This window comes from Phycodurus eques, chromosome 16, assembly GCF_024500275.1.
Source record: "Phycodurus eques isolate BA_2022a chromosome 16, UOR_Pequ_1.1, whole genome shotgun sequence".
Classification (NCBI taxonomy): domain Eukaryota; kingdom Metazoa; phylum Chordata; class Actinopteri; order Syngnathiformes; family Syngnathidae; genus Phycodurus; species Phycodurus eques.
Window position 1 is genome coordinate 7100174 of NC_084540.1, and position 18699 is coordinate 7118872.

Below are 18699 nucleotides of genomic sequence, written 5' to 3' on the forward strand. Positions count from 1 at the left end.
TTGGGGTCTTGTTCACGAGTGATGGGAAGAATGGAACGGGAGATTGACAGGCGGATCGGTGCAGCATCTGCAGTGATGCGGGCTTTGTATCGATCCGTTGTGGTAAAGAAGGAGCTAAGCCGAAAGGCGAAGCTCTCGATTTACCAGTCGATCTACGTTCCTACCCTCACCTATGGTCACGACCCAGGACACGCTGGAGAGACTACGTCCTTCGGCTGGCCTGGGAACGCCTCGGGATCCCCCCGGAAGAGCTGGATGAAGTGGCTGGGGAGAGGGAAGTCTGGGCGTCCCTGCTACTGCCCCCGCGACCCGACCTCGGATAAGCGGTAGAAAATGGATGGATGGATGAATGATTTGGCCAACTTGAAATGAAAATGCTTTAACCACAAGAGTCCTGCTTTGGTCTGGGTGAGGTCCAGTTGTGGCCTGGGTGAGGACATGTTCTGGAAGAAATGGCACATATACACCTTTCAGACATATAATTTTGTTCACATTAAAACATTCACGTTTTGCACAATGACGTCTGCTGTGGCTTGTGATCCAGTGTAAATTCCTGTAACTCTCTGTATGTAAAATATCTAATTACTCAGTTTTTTATTAGCATTTCTACTACCAATCATGGTTTGCTCTAGGATTTTTCTTAAACTATGGGGGAGTGCTTCAGCATCGTCACTCCCATCCCTCATATTTAACAATATGTTAAATTATTATTTAAAAAAAATTTAAATTAAATAAATGTCACTAGAATATGCACAAATCTGACTTCAATTTTACCTTTTTGTTCACGTCTGTCCTTCTCGTTTCTCCAATGCTTGTACACTTTGTCCAGGTCGATGACTTCCTCTGCTTCTTGCTTTCACTTTATGCGCATCAGCTGGTCCAAATGTGCCACTTCAAGATGATTTCTGGATGCTGTTTTGATATGATTCATTAAACTAAATCTTCTTCACAATTTGCACTGGAAGCTTGAAATGTAGCACAAATATCCACAAGCTGTGAGATCTCCTTGAGCTCCTCACATTTAAGTGCTGCAGCAACCATATCTGAGAATGTTCTGATTGACCCCTGTTTAAGTTTTTGCTTCATTATGTACTTGAATTCAGCATATTGACTGTTAATGGCCTCCATAGACTGTGGGTGGTGGAGAATGGCCTCATACGTCTTTGCCAGTGTGGCAATGTCTGCTGATCCATAGTCAAAACTGATGTTTGAGCTCAATGCTTCAATGTCAAATGCAGACCACTCCTTTAATTCCATCCATCCATCCATCCATTTTCTGAGCCGCTTCTCCTCACTAGGGTCGTGGGCGTGCTGGAGCCTATCCCAGCAGTCATCGGGGAGGAGGCTGGGTACATCCTGAACTAGTTATCAGCCAATCGCAGGCCACATACAAACAAAAAACCATTCGCACTCACAGTCACACCTACAGGTAATTTAGAGTCTCCAATTAATACATGTTTTTGGGATGTGGGAGGAAACCGGAGTGGCCAGAGAAAACCCACGCAGGCACGGGGAGAACATGCAAACTCCACACAGGCAGGGCCAGGGATTGATCCCCGGTCCTCAGAACTGTGAGGCTGACGCTCTAACCAGTCGTCCACCGTGCTGCCCTCCTCCTTTAATTCATCCTCTGGAAAACGAGCATCCATGTGATCACAGAGCTTAGTCATGAAAAGACTAATCTCACCAGTATTTAGACAATCAGCTGATGAGGTCCCCGTTGCCTCTTTGATATAGTCACTCCACTGTACATCCTTCTCCCTCAAGTATTGGGAACGCAACTTCTCAATCTTTGCTCAAGAAAAGCAGCGTCCTTCCATCACAGTCAGGTTGCATCTTTGTAAAGTGAGGCAGAGTTGTGCTTGCTCACCAAAAACATCTCCCAGAGCAGTGACAGTAACCTTGAACTTTGAATCACTCAGCTTTTTGTAGCAATACTTTGCCACTGGGTCTCTGTTATCGGTGAATTCTCTTTTGCAGAATTCTTGAAGCACAGTGTAGTTCCTCAGAACAGCATTGCCAGCTTGGTGCCGTGACAGCCATCGCACTTCGTTCAGAGGCCTGAATGACAGTGTATCTCCTTCATCAAGAATCTTTGCTAGGTCCTCCAATTTGCCCCTCTTCACAGTGGACCGAGAGAAAGTGGAATACACAGTTCTAAGAAGAGTTTCCACATCTCGCATCAAAGGTAAATTTTTCCAGGCATCATCAATGCCCAAGTCCTCTCTTTGAGCCACACAATGTTGTTCAGTTAGGTGTGGTATTTGGCGCTTTAACAAAGCCGCAACTCCGTTGTGTTTTCCTAGCATTACTGAGGCACCATCGGAGGTCAACATCACCATTCTCTGCATGTCCAGTCCATGTTTGGAGTAACAAAGCTAAACTCAACCACGAACTCCCTAAATACAAGCAGCACATCGACTGTCCTACCAGGGAAAATAATACTTTAAATACTTTACTTTAGACCACTGCTACACTACGGTAAAAAACGCATACCGTGCTATACCTCGTGCAGCCCTGGGCTCATCTGATCACTGCTTAATTCACTTAATACCGACGTACAGGGAAGAACTTAAATGCGCGAAGCCTACAGTGAAAACAGTGAAAAAGTGGACCAATGAAGCCAACCAATGAACTTCAAAACTGTTTAGACTGCACAGACTGGAGTGTCTTTGAAAATTCAGCTGGCAGCCTGGATGAATATACGGACACTGTTACATCCTATATCAGTTTCTGTGAAGATGTGTGTGTACAAACCAAATCATTTCGCACATTCAACAACAACAAGCCGTGGTTCACTGCTAAACTTAAGCAGCTTCGCCAAGCCAAGGAGGATGCATATCAGAGCGGGGACAGGGCCCCGTATAATCGAGCTAGAAACCAGCTGACTAAAGAAATTAACATTGCAAAGAGGAACTATGCGGCAAAATTGGAAAAACAGTTTAGCGCAAACGACTCTAAATCAGTCTGGCATGCATTCCAATCGCTGACTAATTACAAGCGACGATCACCCCAAGCTGAGAACAATAGCACACTAGCCAATGACTTGAATACCTTCTACTGCAGATTTGAAAAGGACAGTTTCACACCCCACACCCCCCCCGGCCGCACCCCCGACCACAATCACACCTCTGACTTCTGCGTTAACCATCCATGAACAGGATGTGAGACGCATCTTCAAACAACAAAAGATTAACAAAGCGGCAGGGCCAGACCATGTGTCCCCATCCTGCCTCAAAGTCTGTGCGGACCAGCTCGCTCCAGTCTTCACTCAGATCTTCAATAGATCTCTGGAACTGTGCAAAGTACCATCCTGTTTCAAATGCTCCACCATCATTCCAGTCCCCAAGAAACCTGCAATCTCTGGTCTGAATGACTACAGGCCTGTCGCTTTGACATCTGTGGTCATGAAGTCCTTTGAACGTCTCGTGCTGGACCACCTCAAGAGTGTCACAGGTCCCCTGCTGGACCCACTGCAGTTTGCCTACCAAGCGCACAGGTCTGCGGATGATGCAGTCAACATGGGACTGCACTTCATCCTAGAACACCTCGACAGTGCAGGGACCAACGCGAGGATCCTGTTCGTGGACTTCAGCTAAGCATTCAACACCATCATCCCTGAACTCCTTTCATCCGAGCTTCTCCAGCTCAGCGTCTCACCTGCCATCTGCCAGTGGATTTACAGCTTTCTGACGGGCAGGACACAGCAGGTCAGGCTGGGGGAGGCCACCTCATCCACAAGCAGCATCAGCACTGGGGCGCCCATAGGTTGTGTCCTCTCTCCGCTGCTCTTCTCTCTCTACATGAACGACTGCACCTCAGCGAACCCGACTGTCAAACTCCTGAAGTTTGCAGATGACACCACTGTCATCTGCCTCATCAAGGACGGTGACGAGCCTGCATATTGACAGGAAGTGGAGCGGCTGGAGCTGTGGTGCGGCCGACACAACCTGGAGCTGAACACGCTCAAGACTGTAGAGATGATCGTGGACTTCAGGAGGCATCCTTCGCCACAACTGCCCCTCACGTTGTCCAGCTGCCTTGTGTCAACCGTAGAGACCTTCAGGTTCCTGGGAATTACAGTCTCTCAGGACCTGAAGTGGGCGACCAACATCAACTCCGTCCTCAAAAAGGCCCAGCAGAGGATGTACTTCCTGCGGCTTCTGAGAAAGCACGGCCTGCCACCGGAGCTGCTGAGACAGTTCTACACAGTGGTCATCGAATCAGTCCTGTGTTCTTCCATCACAGTCTGGTTTGGTGCTGCTACAATAAAGGACAAACTCCGACTGCAACGGACAATCAAAACTGCTGAAACGATTATCGGTACACCCCTACCCACCATTGAGGACTTGCACGCTGCCAGAACTAAGACAAGAGCGTGCAAAATCCTCTCGGACCCTCCGCACCCCGGTCACCAGCTCTTCCAGCTCCTTCCCTCAGGTAGGCGCTACCGTCCATCCATCCATCCATTTTCTACCGCTTATCCGGGTCGGGTCGCGGGGGCAGTAGCTTTAGCAGGGACGCCCAGACTTCACTCTCCCCAACCACTTCATCCAGCTCTTCCGGAGGGATCCCGAGGCGTTCCCAGGCCAGCCGAAGGACGTAGTCTCTGCAGCGTGTCCTGGGTCGTCCCCGGGGTCTCCTCCCGGTGGGACGTGCCCGGAACACTTCACCAGGGAGGCGTCCGGGAGGCATCCGAATCAGATGCCCCAGCCACCTCATCTGGCTCCTCTCAATGCGGAGGAGCAGCGGCTCTACTCTGAGATCCTCCCGGATGACCGAGCTTCTCACCCTATCTATAAGGGAGAGCCCGGACACCCTGCGGAGGAAACTCATTTCGGGCCGCTTGTATCCGGGATCTCGTTCTTTCGGTCACGACCCACAGCTCATGACCATAGGTGAGGGTAGGAACGAAGATCGACCGGTAAATTGAGAGCTTCGCCTTTCGGCTTAGCTCCTTCTTTACCACAACGGACCAATACAAAGTCTGCATTACTGCAGACGCTGCACCGATCCGTCTGTCGATCTCCCGTTCCATTCTTCCCTCACACGTGAACAAGACCCCAAGATACTTGAACTCCTCCACTTGGGGCAGGATCTCATCCCCGACCTGGAGAGGGCATGCCACCCTTTTCCGACTGAGGACCATTGTCTCAGATTTGGAGGTGCTGATTCTCATCCCAGCCGCTTCACACTCGGCTGCGAACTGCTCCAGTGAGAGTTGGAGCTCACGGCTTGATGAAGCCAACAGAACCACATCATCAGCAAAAAGCAGAGATGCAATACTGAGGCCACCAAACCGGACCCCCTCTTCGCCTTGGCTGCGCCTAGAAATTCTGTCCATAAAAGTTATGAACAGAATCGGCGACAAAGGGCAGCCTTGGCGGAGTCCAACCCTCACCGGGAACGAGTCCGACTTACTGCCGGATATGGGGACCAAACTCTGACTCCGGTCGTACAGGGACCGAACAGCCCGTATCAGGGGGTTCGGTACCCCATACTCCTGAAGCACCCTCCACAGGACTCCCCGAGGGACACGGTCGAACGCCTTTTTCAAGTCCACAAAACACATGTAGACTGGTTGGGCGAACTCCCATGCACCCTCGAGGACCCTGCCGAGGGTGTAGAGCTGGTCCACTGTTCCACGGCCAGGACGAAAACCACACTGCTCCTCCTGAATCTGAGATTCGACTTCCCGATGGACCCTCCTCTCCAGCACCCCTGAATAGACCTTACCAGGGAGGCTGAGCAGTGTGATCCCCCTGTAGTTGGAACACACTCTCCGGTCCCCCTTCTTAAAAAGGGGGACCACCACCCCAGTCTGCCAATCCAGAGGCACTGTCCCCGATGTCCACGCGATGTTGCAGAAGCGTGTCAACCAGGACAGCCCCACAACATCCAGAGCCTTTATGAATCTCCGGGCGAATCTCATCCACCCCCGGGGCCCTGCCACCGAGGAGCTTTTTAACTACCTCGGTGACCTCAAACCCAGATATAGGAGAGCCCGCCTCAGAGAACCCACACTCTGCTTCCTCATGGGAAGGCGTGTCGGTGGAATTGAGGAGGTCTTTGAAGTATTCTCCCCACCGACTCACAACGTCCCGAGTCGAGATCAGCAGCGCCCTATCCCCACTATACACAGTGTTGGTGGTGCACTGCTTTCCTCTCCTGAGACGTCGGATGGTGGACCAGAATTTCCTCAAAGCCGTCCGGAAGTCTTTCTCCATGGCCTCCCCGAACTCCTCCCATACCCGAGTTTTTGCTTCAGCGACCACCAGAGCTGCATTCCGCTTGGCCACCCGGTACCCATCAGCTGCCTCAGGAGTCCCACAGGCCAAAAAGGCCCAATAGGACTCCTTCTTCAGCTTGACGGCATCCCTCACCGTTGGTGTCCACCAACTGGTTCGGGGATTGCCGCCACGACAGTCACCGACCACCTTACGGCCACAGCTCCGGTCGGCCGCCTCAGCAATGGAGGCGTGGAACAAGGTCCACTCGGACTCGATGTCCCCAGCCTCCTCCGGAACATGAGCAAAGTTCTGTCGGAGGTGGGAGTTGAAACTCCTTCTGACAGGGGAAGGCGCTACCGATCAATGCAAACTAGAACTAGTAGACATTCCAACAGCTTCTTCCCTTTTGCGATCAACTTCTTAAACACCTGACCTACAATTCCATTTCAACATGCTGGCAATTTTTTGACTTGAGTTCATTTCTGTGGGGCCAATTATGTATTACTCGTGCACTCACTGTAGTAGTCTCGCCACGCTGCACTATTTGCATATCTGTTGTTGACCAATACTGGCCACTCATGCCAGAGGAGCATCTGCTCCATTTGCACACTGACTGCGGAGTATCTGCAACATCAACATTGTCCCAGATTATCACGCTACTCGTCACTTTAAACTGCATAAACTCCTTGAAGTCTCAGCTCCATTTGCACATTGGTCATTGCACCGGACTATTGCAATATTAGTCATTCGAACTGCTCTAAGTGCTAGAGGACTCTGCATCTTTTTGCACAATTGTCCAAAAAAAAAAGAAAAAGAAAAATGTACCGGCATTACCAGATAACTAGCAACCCTTTACTGCTCAGTGACTGTTTTTTTTTTTTGTTTTTTTTTGTCAATGTCTTTCTGTCTCCAAAGTGTTCTGTAAATTGACTGTGTTGCCGTACTAGAGCGGCTCCAACTACCGGAGACAAATTCCTTGTGTGTTTTTTGGACATACTTGGCAAATAAAGATGATTCTGATTCTGAAAACTGAGTTATTGCCGGCACAATATCCTGAGCAGTGCAAGCTGTCATTTGGATGATGCCACCAAACACAGTTTTATGTTTAACATCATATTCCTCCCTGTATTTAATATATAGGACGAGCATTTTGTGTACTGATATGTCTGTGCTTTCATCTACTATCAGGGTATGCCAGGGTGCATTTTTAACACTGCACATAGTCTCATTCTGCACTATTTCATTGATTGAGTTCACAAATTCAAAGGCATAGATTTTACTTCGCCAGCTTTCTGGCATACTTACATACTTTGCAATGTGATCGTGCATTTGTTTAACTGAGAGCATTGAAGCTTTCATTTTTATAGCAAGTAAAATATTGTCAATGAGAACTTTAACTTGCTCGGGGTCAGATTTTGCTTTGTGTGACAGCTCGTTCTTTTTCTCTCTGTCTTTTGCGCTCTCCCGCAATAATGTACCAATCCCCTGTCCCATCTTAAGTCTTTGTACAATTCCAACAACTTTCAAATGACATTTCTGCTGAATATGACGCTTGAGGTAGTCCAACCTCCATTCAGTCCACATTTTCCCCTCCGAAAACTCACTTGCTACTTTGGCTTCGCTGCATGTTTTGCAGAGTACATCTTTCTCACTCAAAAAGGAAAAAATCTCACCCAATTTCATCGCTTCATCGCTATTTGCACGTACTCCGACAGCCATTCCATCTTAAAAGAACCGCATTTATTTTTCACTTTGGCTTGGTGAGTGGATGTGTCGCTGCCCGTTCGTTTTGCCATGATAAGGGGTTAGCGTTTGTGTCTCTTAACTCCGGCGCACTGTTGTTAGCTCGTTAACTTGCACGGCGCGTAGGGGCAGGGCACATATGCAAGCATTATCAAAGTGTAGCGTAAGTGAACTGTATCGTGTCATTGGCTGGGCACCTGTCGTTCACAGAGTTACATTGCAAAATCGTACCGAAAACAATATTATTGGTCTAATTAATTAGATTATATCAGGTTTTCTATTGGATTTTTTTTTTTTGGTGCAGCATAAATTTTCTTGTGCACTGAGTATCTGCTAGCAGTGCGCGATTGCGCAGGCGCGCAGCTTAGAGGGAACATTGGCCATGACGTCACCAGAAGCCGGAGTGCTGTTGTTGTCAGAAGTCTAACCGCAAAACGGAAGTGGGGTCACCGGTAATTATTTATGACCATTGGCCTCGGGCCTTGATTTGACAGGTTTATGGCTTTGACCTTTAGGGGGTTTGTTTTGAACACGTGACATCATTATGGCTCCCTCTACCAGTCATAAAAATATAAAAACAATACTTCAAAGGGTCATGAGCTTCCACCTGGCACTTAAAGGGTTATTAAACAAGAAAAGTATTATGAGCGATAAAATTGGTACTTCAAAGGGTTATAAAACAAAGTCTGGCACTTCAAAGGATCACGTGAGGTCAGACAGGGTTACGTGAGATCACATGGTGTAATTATGGCAAAGGTCATGCATGAACATGTTGTGACTTGTTTGGTCAGGAAACACTGGGGTTGACAAAGGGTCAGTGAGAGGAGTCTACCAGCTTTTAGCAGAAAAGTACAGTTTATGTTGTAAAATCTCCTTTGAGGTCTTTGAAATAGGGTTTTATATATCAAATCTACCAATGAAACAACATTTTTACATTGCATCTTGTCAACATTAAATGGGGTCAATAGTATTGATGAAGGTAGAAAACAGATCTTACCATATCAGCATAAAGAAGGATAGGTTAGGATGGCTACTATTGTGATCTGCTGTAAGATTAAGAAGTCAAACAAGTTTGCAATAAGACTAATATACAAAGTGATACAGTTTAAAACACTAAAAACAGCATTTACCTGCAAAAATGGGCTATCTCAATGAAATATATACTTTTTTTCTTAAGCAACACCCAAACTTCTGTGTTTTATTTTTCTACTTCATTGATCTATTATGAATTTATGATTATGTATTACTAACAATAAAATTGTAAAGATCATAATAAAACGCAGTAGCGATGAGGTATGCTATGTATAGATCAGGAGCTGTCTTTATAAACTTAAAAGCCAATGCAAAAGTGTACTCAACATTAAAGGTACATGGACAAAATGTTTATTATTCTGTAGGTTTGTTACTGCAATACGGCATTAAAACACTGAAAACAGCATTTACCAGCAAAAATTGGGACAGAAAACAGCATTTACCAGCAAAAATGGGCTCAACAAAATCTATACCTTTTTTTCTTAAACAACACCTAACCAAACACTTTGTTGTTTTATTCTTAGTCGCGCGTAAAAATACACGTACAGTGGGTATGGAAAGTATTCAGACCCTCTTAAATGTTTTACTCTTTGTTTTATTGCAGCCATTTGCTAAAATAATGTAAATTATTTTTTTCCTCATTAATGTACACACAGCACCCTGTATTGACAGAAAAAAAATGGAATTGTTGACATTTTAGCAGATTTATTAAAAAAGAAAAACTGAAATAGCACACAGCCATAAGTATTCAGACCCTTTGCTGTGACACTCATATATTAAACTCGGGTGCTGTCCATTTCTTCTGATTATCCTTGAGATGGTTCTACACCTTCATTGGAGTCCAGCTGTGTTTGATTATAATGATTGGACTTGATTAGGAAAGCCACACACCTGTCTATATAAGACCTTACAGCTCAAAGTGCATGTCAGAGCAAATGAGAATCATTAGGTCAAAGGAACTGCCTGAAGAGCTCAGAGACAGAATTATGGCAAGGCAAAGAACTGGCCAAGGTTACAAAAAAATGTCTCCTGCACTTAAGGTTCCTAAGAGCACAGTGGCCTCCATAATCCTTAAATGGAAGACGTTTGGGACGACCAGCTCTAGTAAGGACTAGAGCTGGCCGTCCGGCCAAACTCAGCAATTGGGGGAGAAGACCCTTGGTGAGAGAGGTAAAGAAAAATCCAAAGATACTGTGACTGAGCTCCAGAGATGCAGTCAGGAGATGGGAATAAATTCTAGAAAGTCAACCATCAGTAGGGGCTTTATGGCGGAGTGGCCCAATGGAAGCCTCTCCTCAGTGTAAGACACATGAAAGCCCACAAGGAGTTTGCTAAAAAAGAAAAAATTTAAAAACGCCTGAAGGACTCCAAGATGTCACTGATGGTGTAGAGGTACACTCGCCTGACTTTGGTGCAGGCAGCGTGGGTTCAGTTCCCACTCAGTTATGGTGTGAATGTGAGTGTGAATGGTTGTCCGTGTCTATATGTGCCCTGTGACTGACTGAAGACCAGTTCAGGGTGTAGTCCGCCTTTTGCCCGAAGTCAGCTGGGATAGGCTCCATTGTCCCACAACCCTTACCAGGATAAGCTGTGTTGAAAATGGATGGATGGATGGACTCCAAGATGGTGAGAAATAAGATTCTCTGGTCTGAGGAGACGAAGACAGAACCTTTTGGCCTTAATTCTAAGCTATATGCGGGGAGAAAACCAGGCACTGCTCATCACCTGTCCAATACAGTCCCAACAGTGAAGCATGGTTGTGGCAGGAGCATGCTGTGGGGGTGTTTTTCAGCTGCAGGGACAGGGCATTTGATTGCAATTGAAGGAAAGATGAATGCATCCAAGTCCCGGGATATCCTGGACAAAAACCTTCTACAGAGTGCTCAGGACCTCAGACTGTGCCGAACGTTCACCTTCCAACAAGACAATGACCCTAAACACACAGCTAAAATAACAAAGGAGTGGCTTCAGAACAACTCCGTGACTGTTCTTGAATGGCCCAGCCAAAGCCCTGAATTAAACCCAATGAGCATCTCTGGAGAGACCGGAAAATGGCTGTCCACCAACGTTCAACATCCAACCTGACAGAACTGGAGAGGATCTGCAAGGAGGAATGGCAGAGGATCCCCAAATCCAGGAGTGAAAAAACTTGTTGCATCATTCCCAAAAAGACGGCTGTATTAGCTCAAAAGTGTGCTTCTACTAAATACTGAGCAAAGGGTCTGAACACTTATGGCTGTGTGAAATTTCATTTTTTCTTTTTTAATAAATCTGCAAAAATTTCAACAGTTCTGTTTTTTTTCTGTCAATATGAGGTGCTGTGTGTACATTAATGAGGAAAAAATGAATTTAAATGGTTTTAGCAAATGGCTGCAATATAACAAAGATTGAAACATTTAATTGGGTCTAAATACTTTCCGTACCCACTGTACATGATGATGAATGTATACAGCAGAGCAGACTATTACCCCAGACTTAAAAAAATAGTTATCCAACATTTATATGGTTTTACAGTCATAACCGCCTTTAAGGTTAAAGCTATGTGACACTGATTCCAAGCGTAACTGTCTCGACGAGAAAAGCTTTTACTTAACAAAGTATTTTTTTGTAACTTCATATACATTCCTATTGCTCCATTTATTCTGTTCATGTGCTTTTTGCCAGTTTAATTGTATTTTTACACAATTTAGTTCATATACGCCGGCACGGCGGCCGACTGGTTAGAGCGTCAGCCTCACAGTTCTGAGGACCCGGGTTCAATCCCCGGCCCCGACTGTGTGGAGTTTGCATGTTCTCACCGTGCCTGCGTGGGTTTTCTCCGGGCACTCCGGTTTCCTCCCACATCCCAAAAACATGCATAAATTGGAGACTCTAAATTGCCCGTAGGTGTGACTGTGAGTGCGAATGGTTGTCTGTTTGTATGTGCCCTGCGATTGGCTGGCAACCAGTTCAGGGTGTACCCCGCCTCCTGCCCGATGATAGCTGGGATAGGCTCCAGCACGCCCGCGACCCTAGTGAGGATAAGCGGCTCAGAAAATGGATGGATGGATAGTTCATATACTTTACTTGAATGAAGTGTGACTTCCTTCACTGCTGCAGCATTTAACCCATTCACTTTAAAAGATATTACAATATGTAAACATTTCCATGCTCCTCAACTAACTAAAGTTGCTGCTTTTGTTAGTTTCAATTATTATTATTATTTCTATTTTTTTTTTTCTACACATTTCACTTCATAGGCCATCATTTTCAGTCCAAAACAATAAATGTGCAACATTTATATACTATATTGCATTGTCATGTGCACATACTCTTTAATCCCGGTAATAAATGTTTCAATTGTATGTGGTTGTTGAGAACCCTGTAATATTTGCAATGTGGCATTTGTGTTGTGTGGGGTGAAACGTCTCATCAGTTGACAAACAGATTTGACATTAGACATTCAAATTTTGAAGAAATACAATCACTAGTGACATTGGTGTCAGATTCTCTGAATTACTGTTACAGGTTAAATTAGGTTGTAACATTACAACATTGTGATATTATCATCGAAATATTGCCACGATATTGTATGCACACAACTTCTCTTTCGTTCTCCCAGTATGATTGTGCTACTATCAAGTTGATGCTTTAATAAAAGTGTTTAAAAACAATGAAAAAACTTTTGCATCAACATGTTGTGATGGTACTCTTCATGTAAAACTGGTAAAGATCATATTCTTAAATTTAAAAATCCCCCACTTGCTTGTTAATTCAAAGTGTATGGATTTCAAAATTTCGTTATAATGTTTACAATCTATCAATTCATTTGAAAATCAACCACAAACGTATGGATAGCCGATATGTCGACAGGCTTCAGGGGCACGACTGAGTGACATTTCAGCCTTGTACTCTATGTTCTTATAGACCATAACAAATACATAACCTTCATTTTTCTAGAGGACTGCCCTCAAAGGCGTCTGTGCATGCACAGTCTTGACCTATCGCATTAATGTCACAGTATTTAAACAGTTTTTTTCATGTTCATTAACAAATTACGGGTAATGCTTTTGTCACTTTCAATGTATAACTACACAATGTCATATACATTACTCCTGATGCAATTATTCTGCTCACTTTACTCCAGTACTATATTACACTACATTATTTAAACATAACAGATAACTGAAGTGTAAGTTACTTACCTGCTACGTCATTTAACCCATTCATTTTACGACAGTATGATCTTACATTATTTAAACATTTTCATGTTCATCAACTAACTAGTGTAACGGACATGCTCTCGCCAGATGGCACCATGACCCCCAATCTCGGACTGGGACTGCATCCCTGTCTCCGCTCCCCCGCCAAAACAGACGGTCACGGGGATGCCTCGTTTATCATACGCGACGCTAAATGAATTACCAGCCAGTCCGAAGGAACTAATCAAAGCGGAGACAAGAGAATCCTGACTGCTCACTTTAAATTAATTAGCGCGTACCCCAGAAACCTGGACTCCCAGTCATCAGAAGACCCCCGTGTGTGTGCTGGGCTCAAGATACCGACACAAAAAGCTTGAAAATCCGCTGGTCGCACATGTCAAGATAAAAGTTCAAAGGACCATTTGTCCTTTGAAATGCAACTCAAGACCTCTGGGACAATGGATGGGACACGAGCGACACCCACAGGCCGTGGGGAGTTACTACACAAAGTGATGGAGAGTTACTGCAAACATATCTTAATGCTCCGAGTTATATTTCTTCGAATTTGAATGTCTGAAGTCAAATCTGTTTTTCAACTGAACTGGATGAGACGTTTCACCCCTCACAACACAAATTCCACATTGCAAATATTACAGGGTTCTCAACATCCACATACAATTGAAACATTCATTACAGAGATTAAAGAGGATGTGCGGGTGACAATGCAAAGCTGGAAACTGGTTTCGTTATCTTAGATCCACTTTTATCTTTTATTCCCACTGGTTTAAAAAAAAACAAATATAATCCTAGTTATGAACAAAGTAACATTAAGAGGCAGTCTAGCCTCTTAATGCTTTCATTGGTGGTGCTCTTCGTGCTGGAGTGTACAGATCCTGCAATGAGGCCACTGATAGTCTATGGGATGCATCGACAGACAGAAATATTTTCTGAGCAACACTGTCACTTCAGACATTTCAAATGATATCAAGAGTGCTCAGATTTGACAAAAGAGAGACCAGAGCGAGATCTGACAAGCTTGTTCCCATCAGCGATGTCTGGGAGAGATGGGTGCAGCTCCTTCCGCTGATGTTTAACACAGGGCCAGAGGTGACAGTGGATGAAAGTCTTGTCCCTTTCCGAGGAAAATGCCCCTTCCGGCAATACATACCCAGTAAACCAGGGAGATACGGCATAAAAATCTGGGCAGCATGTGATGCAAAAAAAAACAGCTATGTCTGGACTTACACAGGCAAAGCTGCGAGTAGCATTCCTGAGAAAAAACAAGGAAAACACGTGGTCCTCGACATGACCACTGTATCACTTGTGACCATTTTTTTTTTTTTTTACCAGCTATGACCTCAGACAAGAACTTCTCAAGAGGAAAATTACCATGGTGGGAACAGTGAAGAAAAATAAACCTGAGTTGCCTGCTGAAATCTTGCAGGTGAAGCGCCGGGCTCCACTTTCCTCAAAGTTTACATATACACAAGTATGTTCTTGCACACAAAAGCTTTTACTCGGATTTAGCTTTGTATTAGTTTTGGAAATAGTAATTGATTTCTATTCATTTGATTTGCTTGATTGGTTGTTCTTTATTTGACCATGCAAATCTATATTTGTGTCATGACCTGTTCTGCTTTTCATTTATTTTCAGTTTATATTCAAATTCTATTGCTGAAAGAAATGTTTTTTTTTGTTGCCTATGCTTGATGTAAATATATATGGGTTGAAACTGACCCGTATCACCATAGATGTTACTTGAGTTATTAATATTAAAATGAAAAAAATAAATAAAAAAAAATATTTAAGAGATGTGTTCTATACCACTCAGTAATAGTGAGGTAACACAACGACCTTCTATTTATTAATATGATTCCCTTCAGGTTCATTTTACCATTTTAAAAAAACATTTAAATCAAGGGGTATACTGACAAAAAAAAGCCCAGAGGCCCACACCAAAAGTATTAATGAGACATTTTACCCCACACAACACAAATGCCATATTGCAAATATTACAGGGTTCTCAACAACCACATACAATTGAAACATTCATTACAGGGATTAAAGAGGACGTGCGCGTGACAATGCAAAGCTGGAAACTGGTTTCCTTATCATCGATCCAATAATTAATCTTTTATTCCCACTGGTTTAAAAACCACAAATAATCCGAGTTATGAACAAAGTAATATTAAGAGGCAGTCTATCTCTATCTCCCCGTTGGGCCCCCCCACCTTTTGGCTGGGCATAAAGGCCGGAGACCCCCCTTTGTGGCTGGCTCTCGCTCGCTCGACCACTTTGCTGAAGACTGGCTCAACCAGGATGCCCCACCTCTCACCACGAGGTGGCGAGGACACATCAGACCTTTCCCTGCTGCAGGCCACCCTGCCAGCACCCCGAGCTACCCTTTCGTGTGCCGGGGCAGTTTACGGCCAAAGCTCCGTTGGGAGGGAAACGGGTTGCTACGAGCATCTTGTGACCAGCGATACCCACGTGGTTCGGCCGCCCTGCGCTTGGAACTCTTTTTCTTGCTTTTTCTTTTCTGTCTTCCTGCTTTTTCCATCAAATCCACCTGTTCCTGTACGGACTGGACCGGCCAAACATTCAGGAGATCGACCAGCCTGCCTAAAATGTGTTCAACACAAAGTAAGTCCAACTACTAAAGTACAGATTGGTACATATTTGGGTTAAATTAACGAGAACAGGAACCCCCAGCTCTATGCATTGTCACCGCATGCTCATTCCACCCTCAGATCACAAGTTCAGCCTCCATCTACCAGTTTGTCTGTCCTTTGTTTGGCTTTTCTCTGCATTATTCCCCTGGAGATTCTCCTGTTAGATTTCATTACATTTTCCATAAAAATCCACAACCCGTATTATTTGTGTGTTCGGATTCGACAAAAAACCTCTGGTTATCAAGAACTCTTATCTAATTCCTGTACCAACCTTCAGATTAGGCGACATTGAGGTTTTTCGTCACTTTGTCCTGAAGTTTTACACATCTTAAAAGAAACGTGGTGCCCCTTTTTTAGATAAAATAATTAGATTTTAACGCTTAAACTTAAAATCACGCTAAATCGGAAGTAAAGCAAGTGTCGCTTCCGGCTTATTCTTTTCTCATAAATGAATTACGTTTTTTTTGCATTCCGCAAAGGACCTTAGGACCTTGGGAAGCGATGGGGCGGGACTCCAAACGCTTTAGGCGCCATGTGGGGGAGACAGCGCGGTCCATCGGGTACTGCTTAGAAGCCAGTCACCGACTCAACATGCGTACGTGGACATCCAGCCGAATCCAGGATGCTTTTAGGTTTTATCTATAACGTTGAAGCAATGTACTAGGCATGTCCCGACATGTATGGAACATTGACTCATCAGCTAACCTATCTAAAATAGGGGGTTTCCCGATGAGGTTGTCTTTTTCAGTTTTTTTGCCCTGCCAAACCGCGATAAGTGGAATGTCACGTGACCAAACCAAGAAAACGGGGTAGTGAGGAAAAAGATACAATATTACTATAGCGCACTTTAGTGAAGGTATTTTTTTTCCATCACAGTACAAGTTTGAATTTAAAATTTGCAATAAACGTTTTAAAATCTAGGCCCGTCTCATGTTTCTTATGGTTGTAGCGGACACGCCATGGAAAGATGACACCCCAGTCTCCGGTGAGACTCGCTCTTCCCGCCGAGATAGACAACCACGGGGTGGCGATACTCAACTTCACATGCAGACGCTAAGTGAATCACCAGCCACGATCATCAGAAGCAAGACACAGACATTTGCTTTGGCATGCCGACGCTAAGTGAATTACCAGCAGGCGGAGCATCAAAGCGCAGACCAAAGATACAGAGTTCGCACTAGCACGTTAAATTAATTAACTTCCACCAACATCCAGCCCGGAGGATCTCGCCAACAAAGGCTTCGCCACCCTGTTGGTTACCGCTCCACTTGGCCAGCCAGCTGGGAGTTTAGACAGAGCAACAGCGACACCCACAGGCGACGTAACGGCACTGCGGACGCAGGTTCATTAAACAGTCTTTACTGGACTTGGCTGGGAGTTAATATTTTAAGAACTTTACAATAATGCCACTAGTGACTGTATTTCTGCAAACTTGAATGTCTGATGTCGAATCTGTTGTCAACTGAAACATGAAATGTTTCACTCCACACCACACAAACACCACATTGCAAATAGTAGTGTTCTTAACAATCATAACATTTGAAACATTCGCTACAGGTATTAAAGAGGATGGCCGTGGGACAATGCAAAGGGGGAAAATGGTCTCGTTATCTTAAATCCAATAATTAATATTTTATTCCACAGGTTTTAAACCACAAAATAATCCCAAAATGGAAAATTAACACTCGGAGGCAATCCAGCCCCCCTTGTGGCCCCGAAGGTGGTGGGAAAGAAACCAATTTTGGCTCACTTCGGCCATAAAAAGGCCGGAGCTATGCTCTCTGTGTCAGCTCTTGTCTCACCCAACGAACTTGCCGGAGACTGACTCAGGCAGGACGCCCACCTCACCACGAGGTGACGAGGACACATCGAACCATCCCCGAGTGCAGAGCATCCTGCAAGCGCTCCGGGCTACCCTTTTTGGGGGCCTGAGCTCACCCCGGGGGGGACAGAAGCGGGCACAACGCGCCCGTTCCGAACATCTTGCGAGCCGAGACACCCGGGCTCTGACCGTCTTGCCTGGGAACTTTTTGGGCTCCTCTTTTCCTTTTTCTTCTTCCTTTCCACCAAATCCACCTGTTCCCGGTGTGGACCGGGCCGGCCGAACACTCAGAAGCTTGACCTGCCTGCCTCAAATGTGTTCAAGACACGTATATCCAACATTGCGGTCTATGAAAAGTACAGATTAGTGCATATTTGGGTTTCAATTAACGAAAACAGGAATCCCCAGCTATATGTATTCACTACACGCTCATTCTACCAATCTCACATCACTCAGTCAATTTCCTTTGCCAATGTTCGTCTGTACTTTGTTTGTTTTGTGTTTTTCTGTGTTGTTGTTGCTGTCCTAAATTAATTACATTTTTATTTAACCCGTATACGCTACATGGTCAATGCATGGAAATCTGAAAAATAAATTCAGTTAGTGTATGTTTTATTGGTAAGAATGTGTTCATGTAATAGATGAGGTTAACACATTTTCTTCATACTGAAGTCTGTGACAATGGCCTTGTACTGATAGAAATTTAAGAACCACTCCTGAAGCGATATTTACATTTTGCTCAAAAGTTTAATGCTTTTGTTTAAATAGATGATTTCTCTTTAAATGGAGGGTTGATGATTTCTCTTTAAATGGAGAGTTATCTATTTCGATAACTTGCACTTTCATTGTACCTAAAATGATATCCACTACACAAGACTGTTTCAAACTACTAAGCAGTAGGAAGTACCCTCTTCATTTTACTTACTTTTGGTGATCAGACCCTACAATTCTAGTTTATTGATACTTCATGTGCATTATTAGCGTCAAGTAACTTATAAGGAAAACTAACACCTGATTTG

At 44.7% G+C, this 18699-nt stretch overlaps 1 protein-coding gene across 3 annotated transcripts in view; it reads left to right on the plus strand.

Moving 5' to 3' along the window:
• copz2 (COPI coat complex subunit zeta 2) overlaps positions 1–18345 on the plus strand; it is a 120300-nt gene extending 101955 nt beyond the window's left edge. Inside the window, exons 9-10 of one of the 3 annotated variants that reach the window (XR_009769995.1) lie at positions 14537–14675; positions 16808–18345. Coding sequence is in view for 1 of the 3 variants with exons in the window: in XM_061699594.1 (XP_061555578.1) it covers positions 14537–14542 (6 nt within the window). In the remaining 2 variants the exon portion in view is untranslated. Of the gene's footprint in view, positions 1–14536; positions 14833–16807 lie in introns of those variants that run through there. The other 2 variants (XR_009769996.1, XM_061699594.1) reach the window with 2 other exon arrangements.
• Positions 18346–18699: the final 354 nt, after the last annotated feature.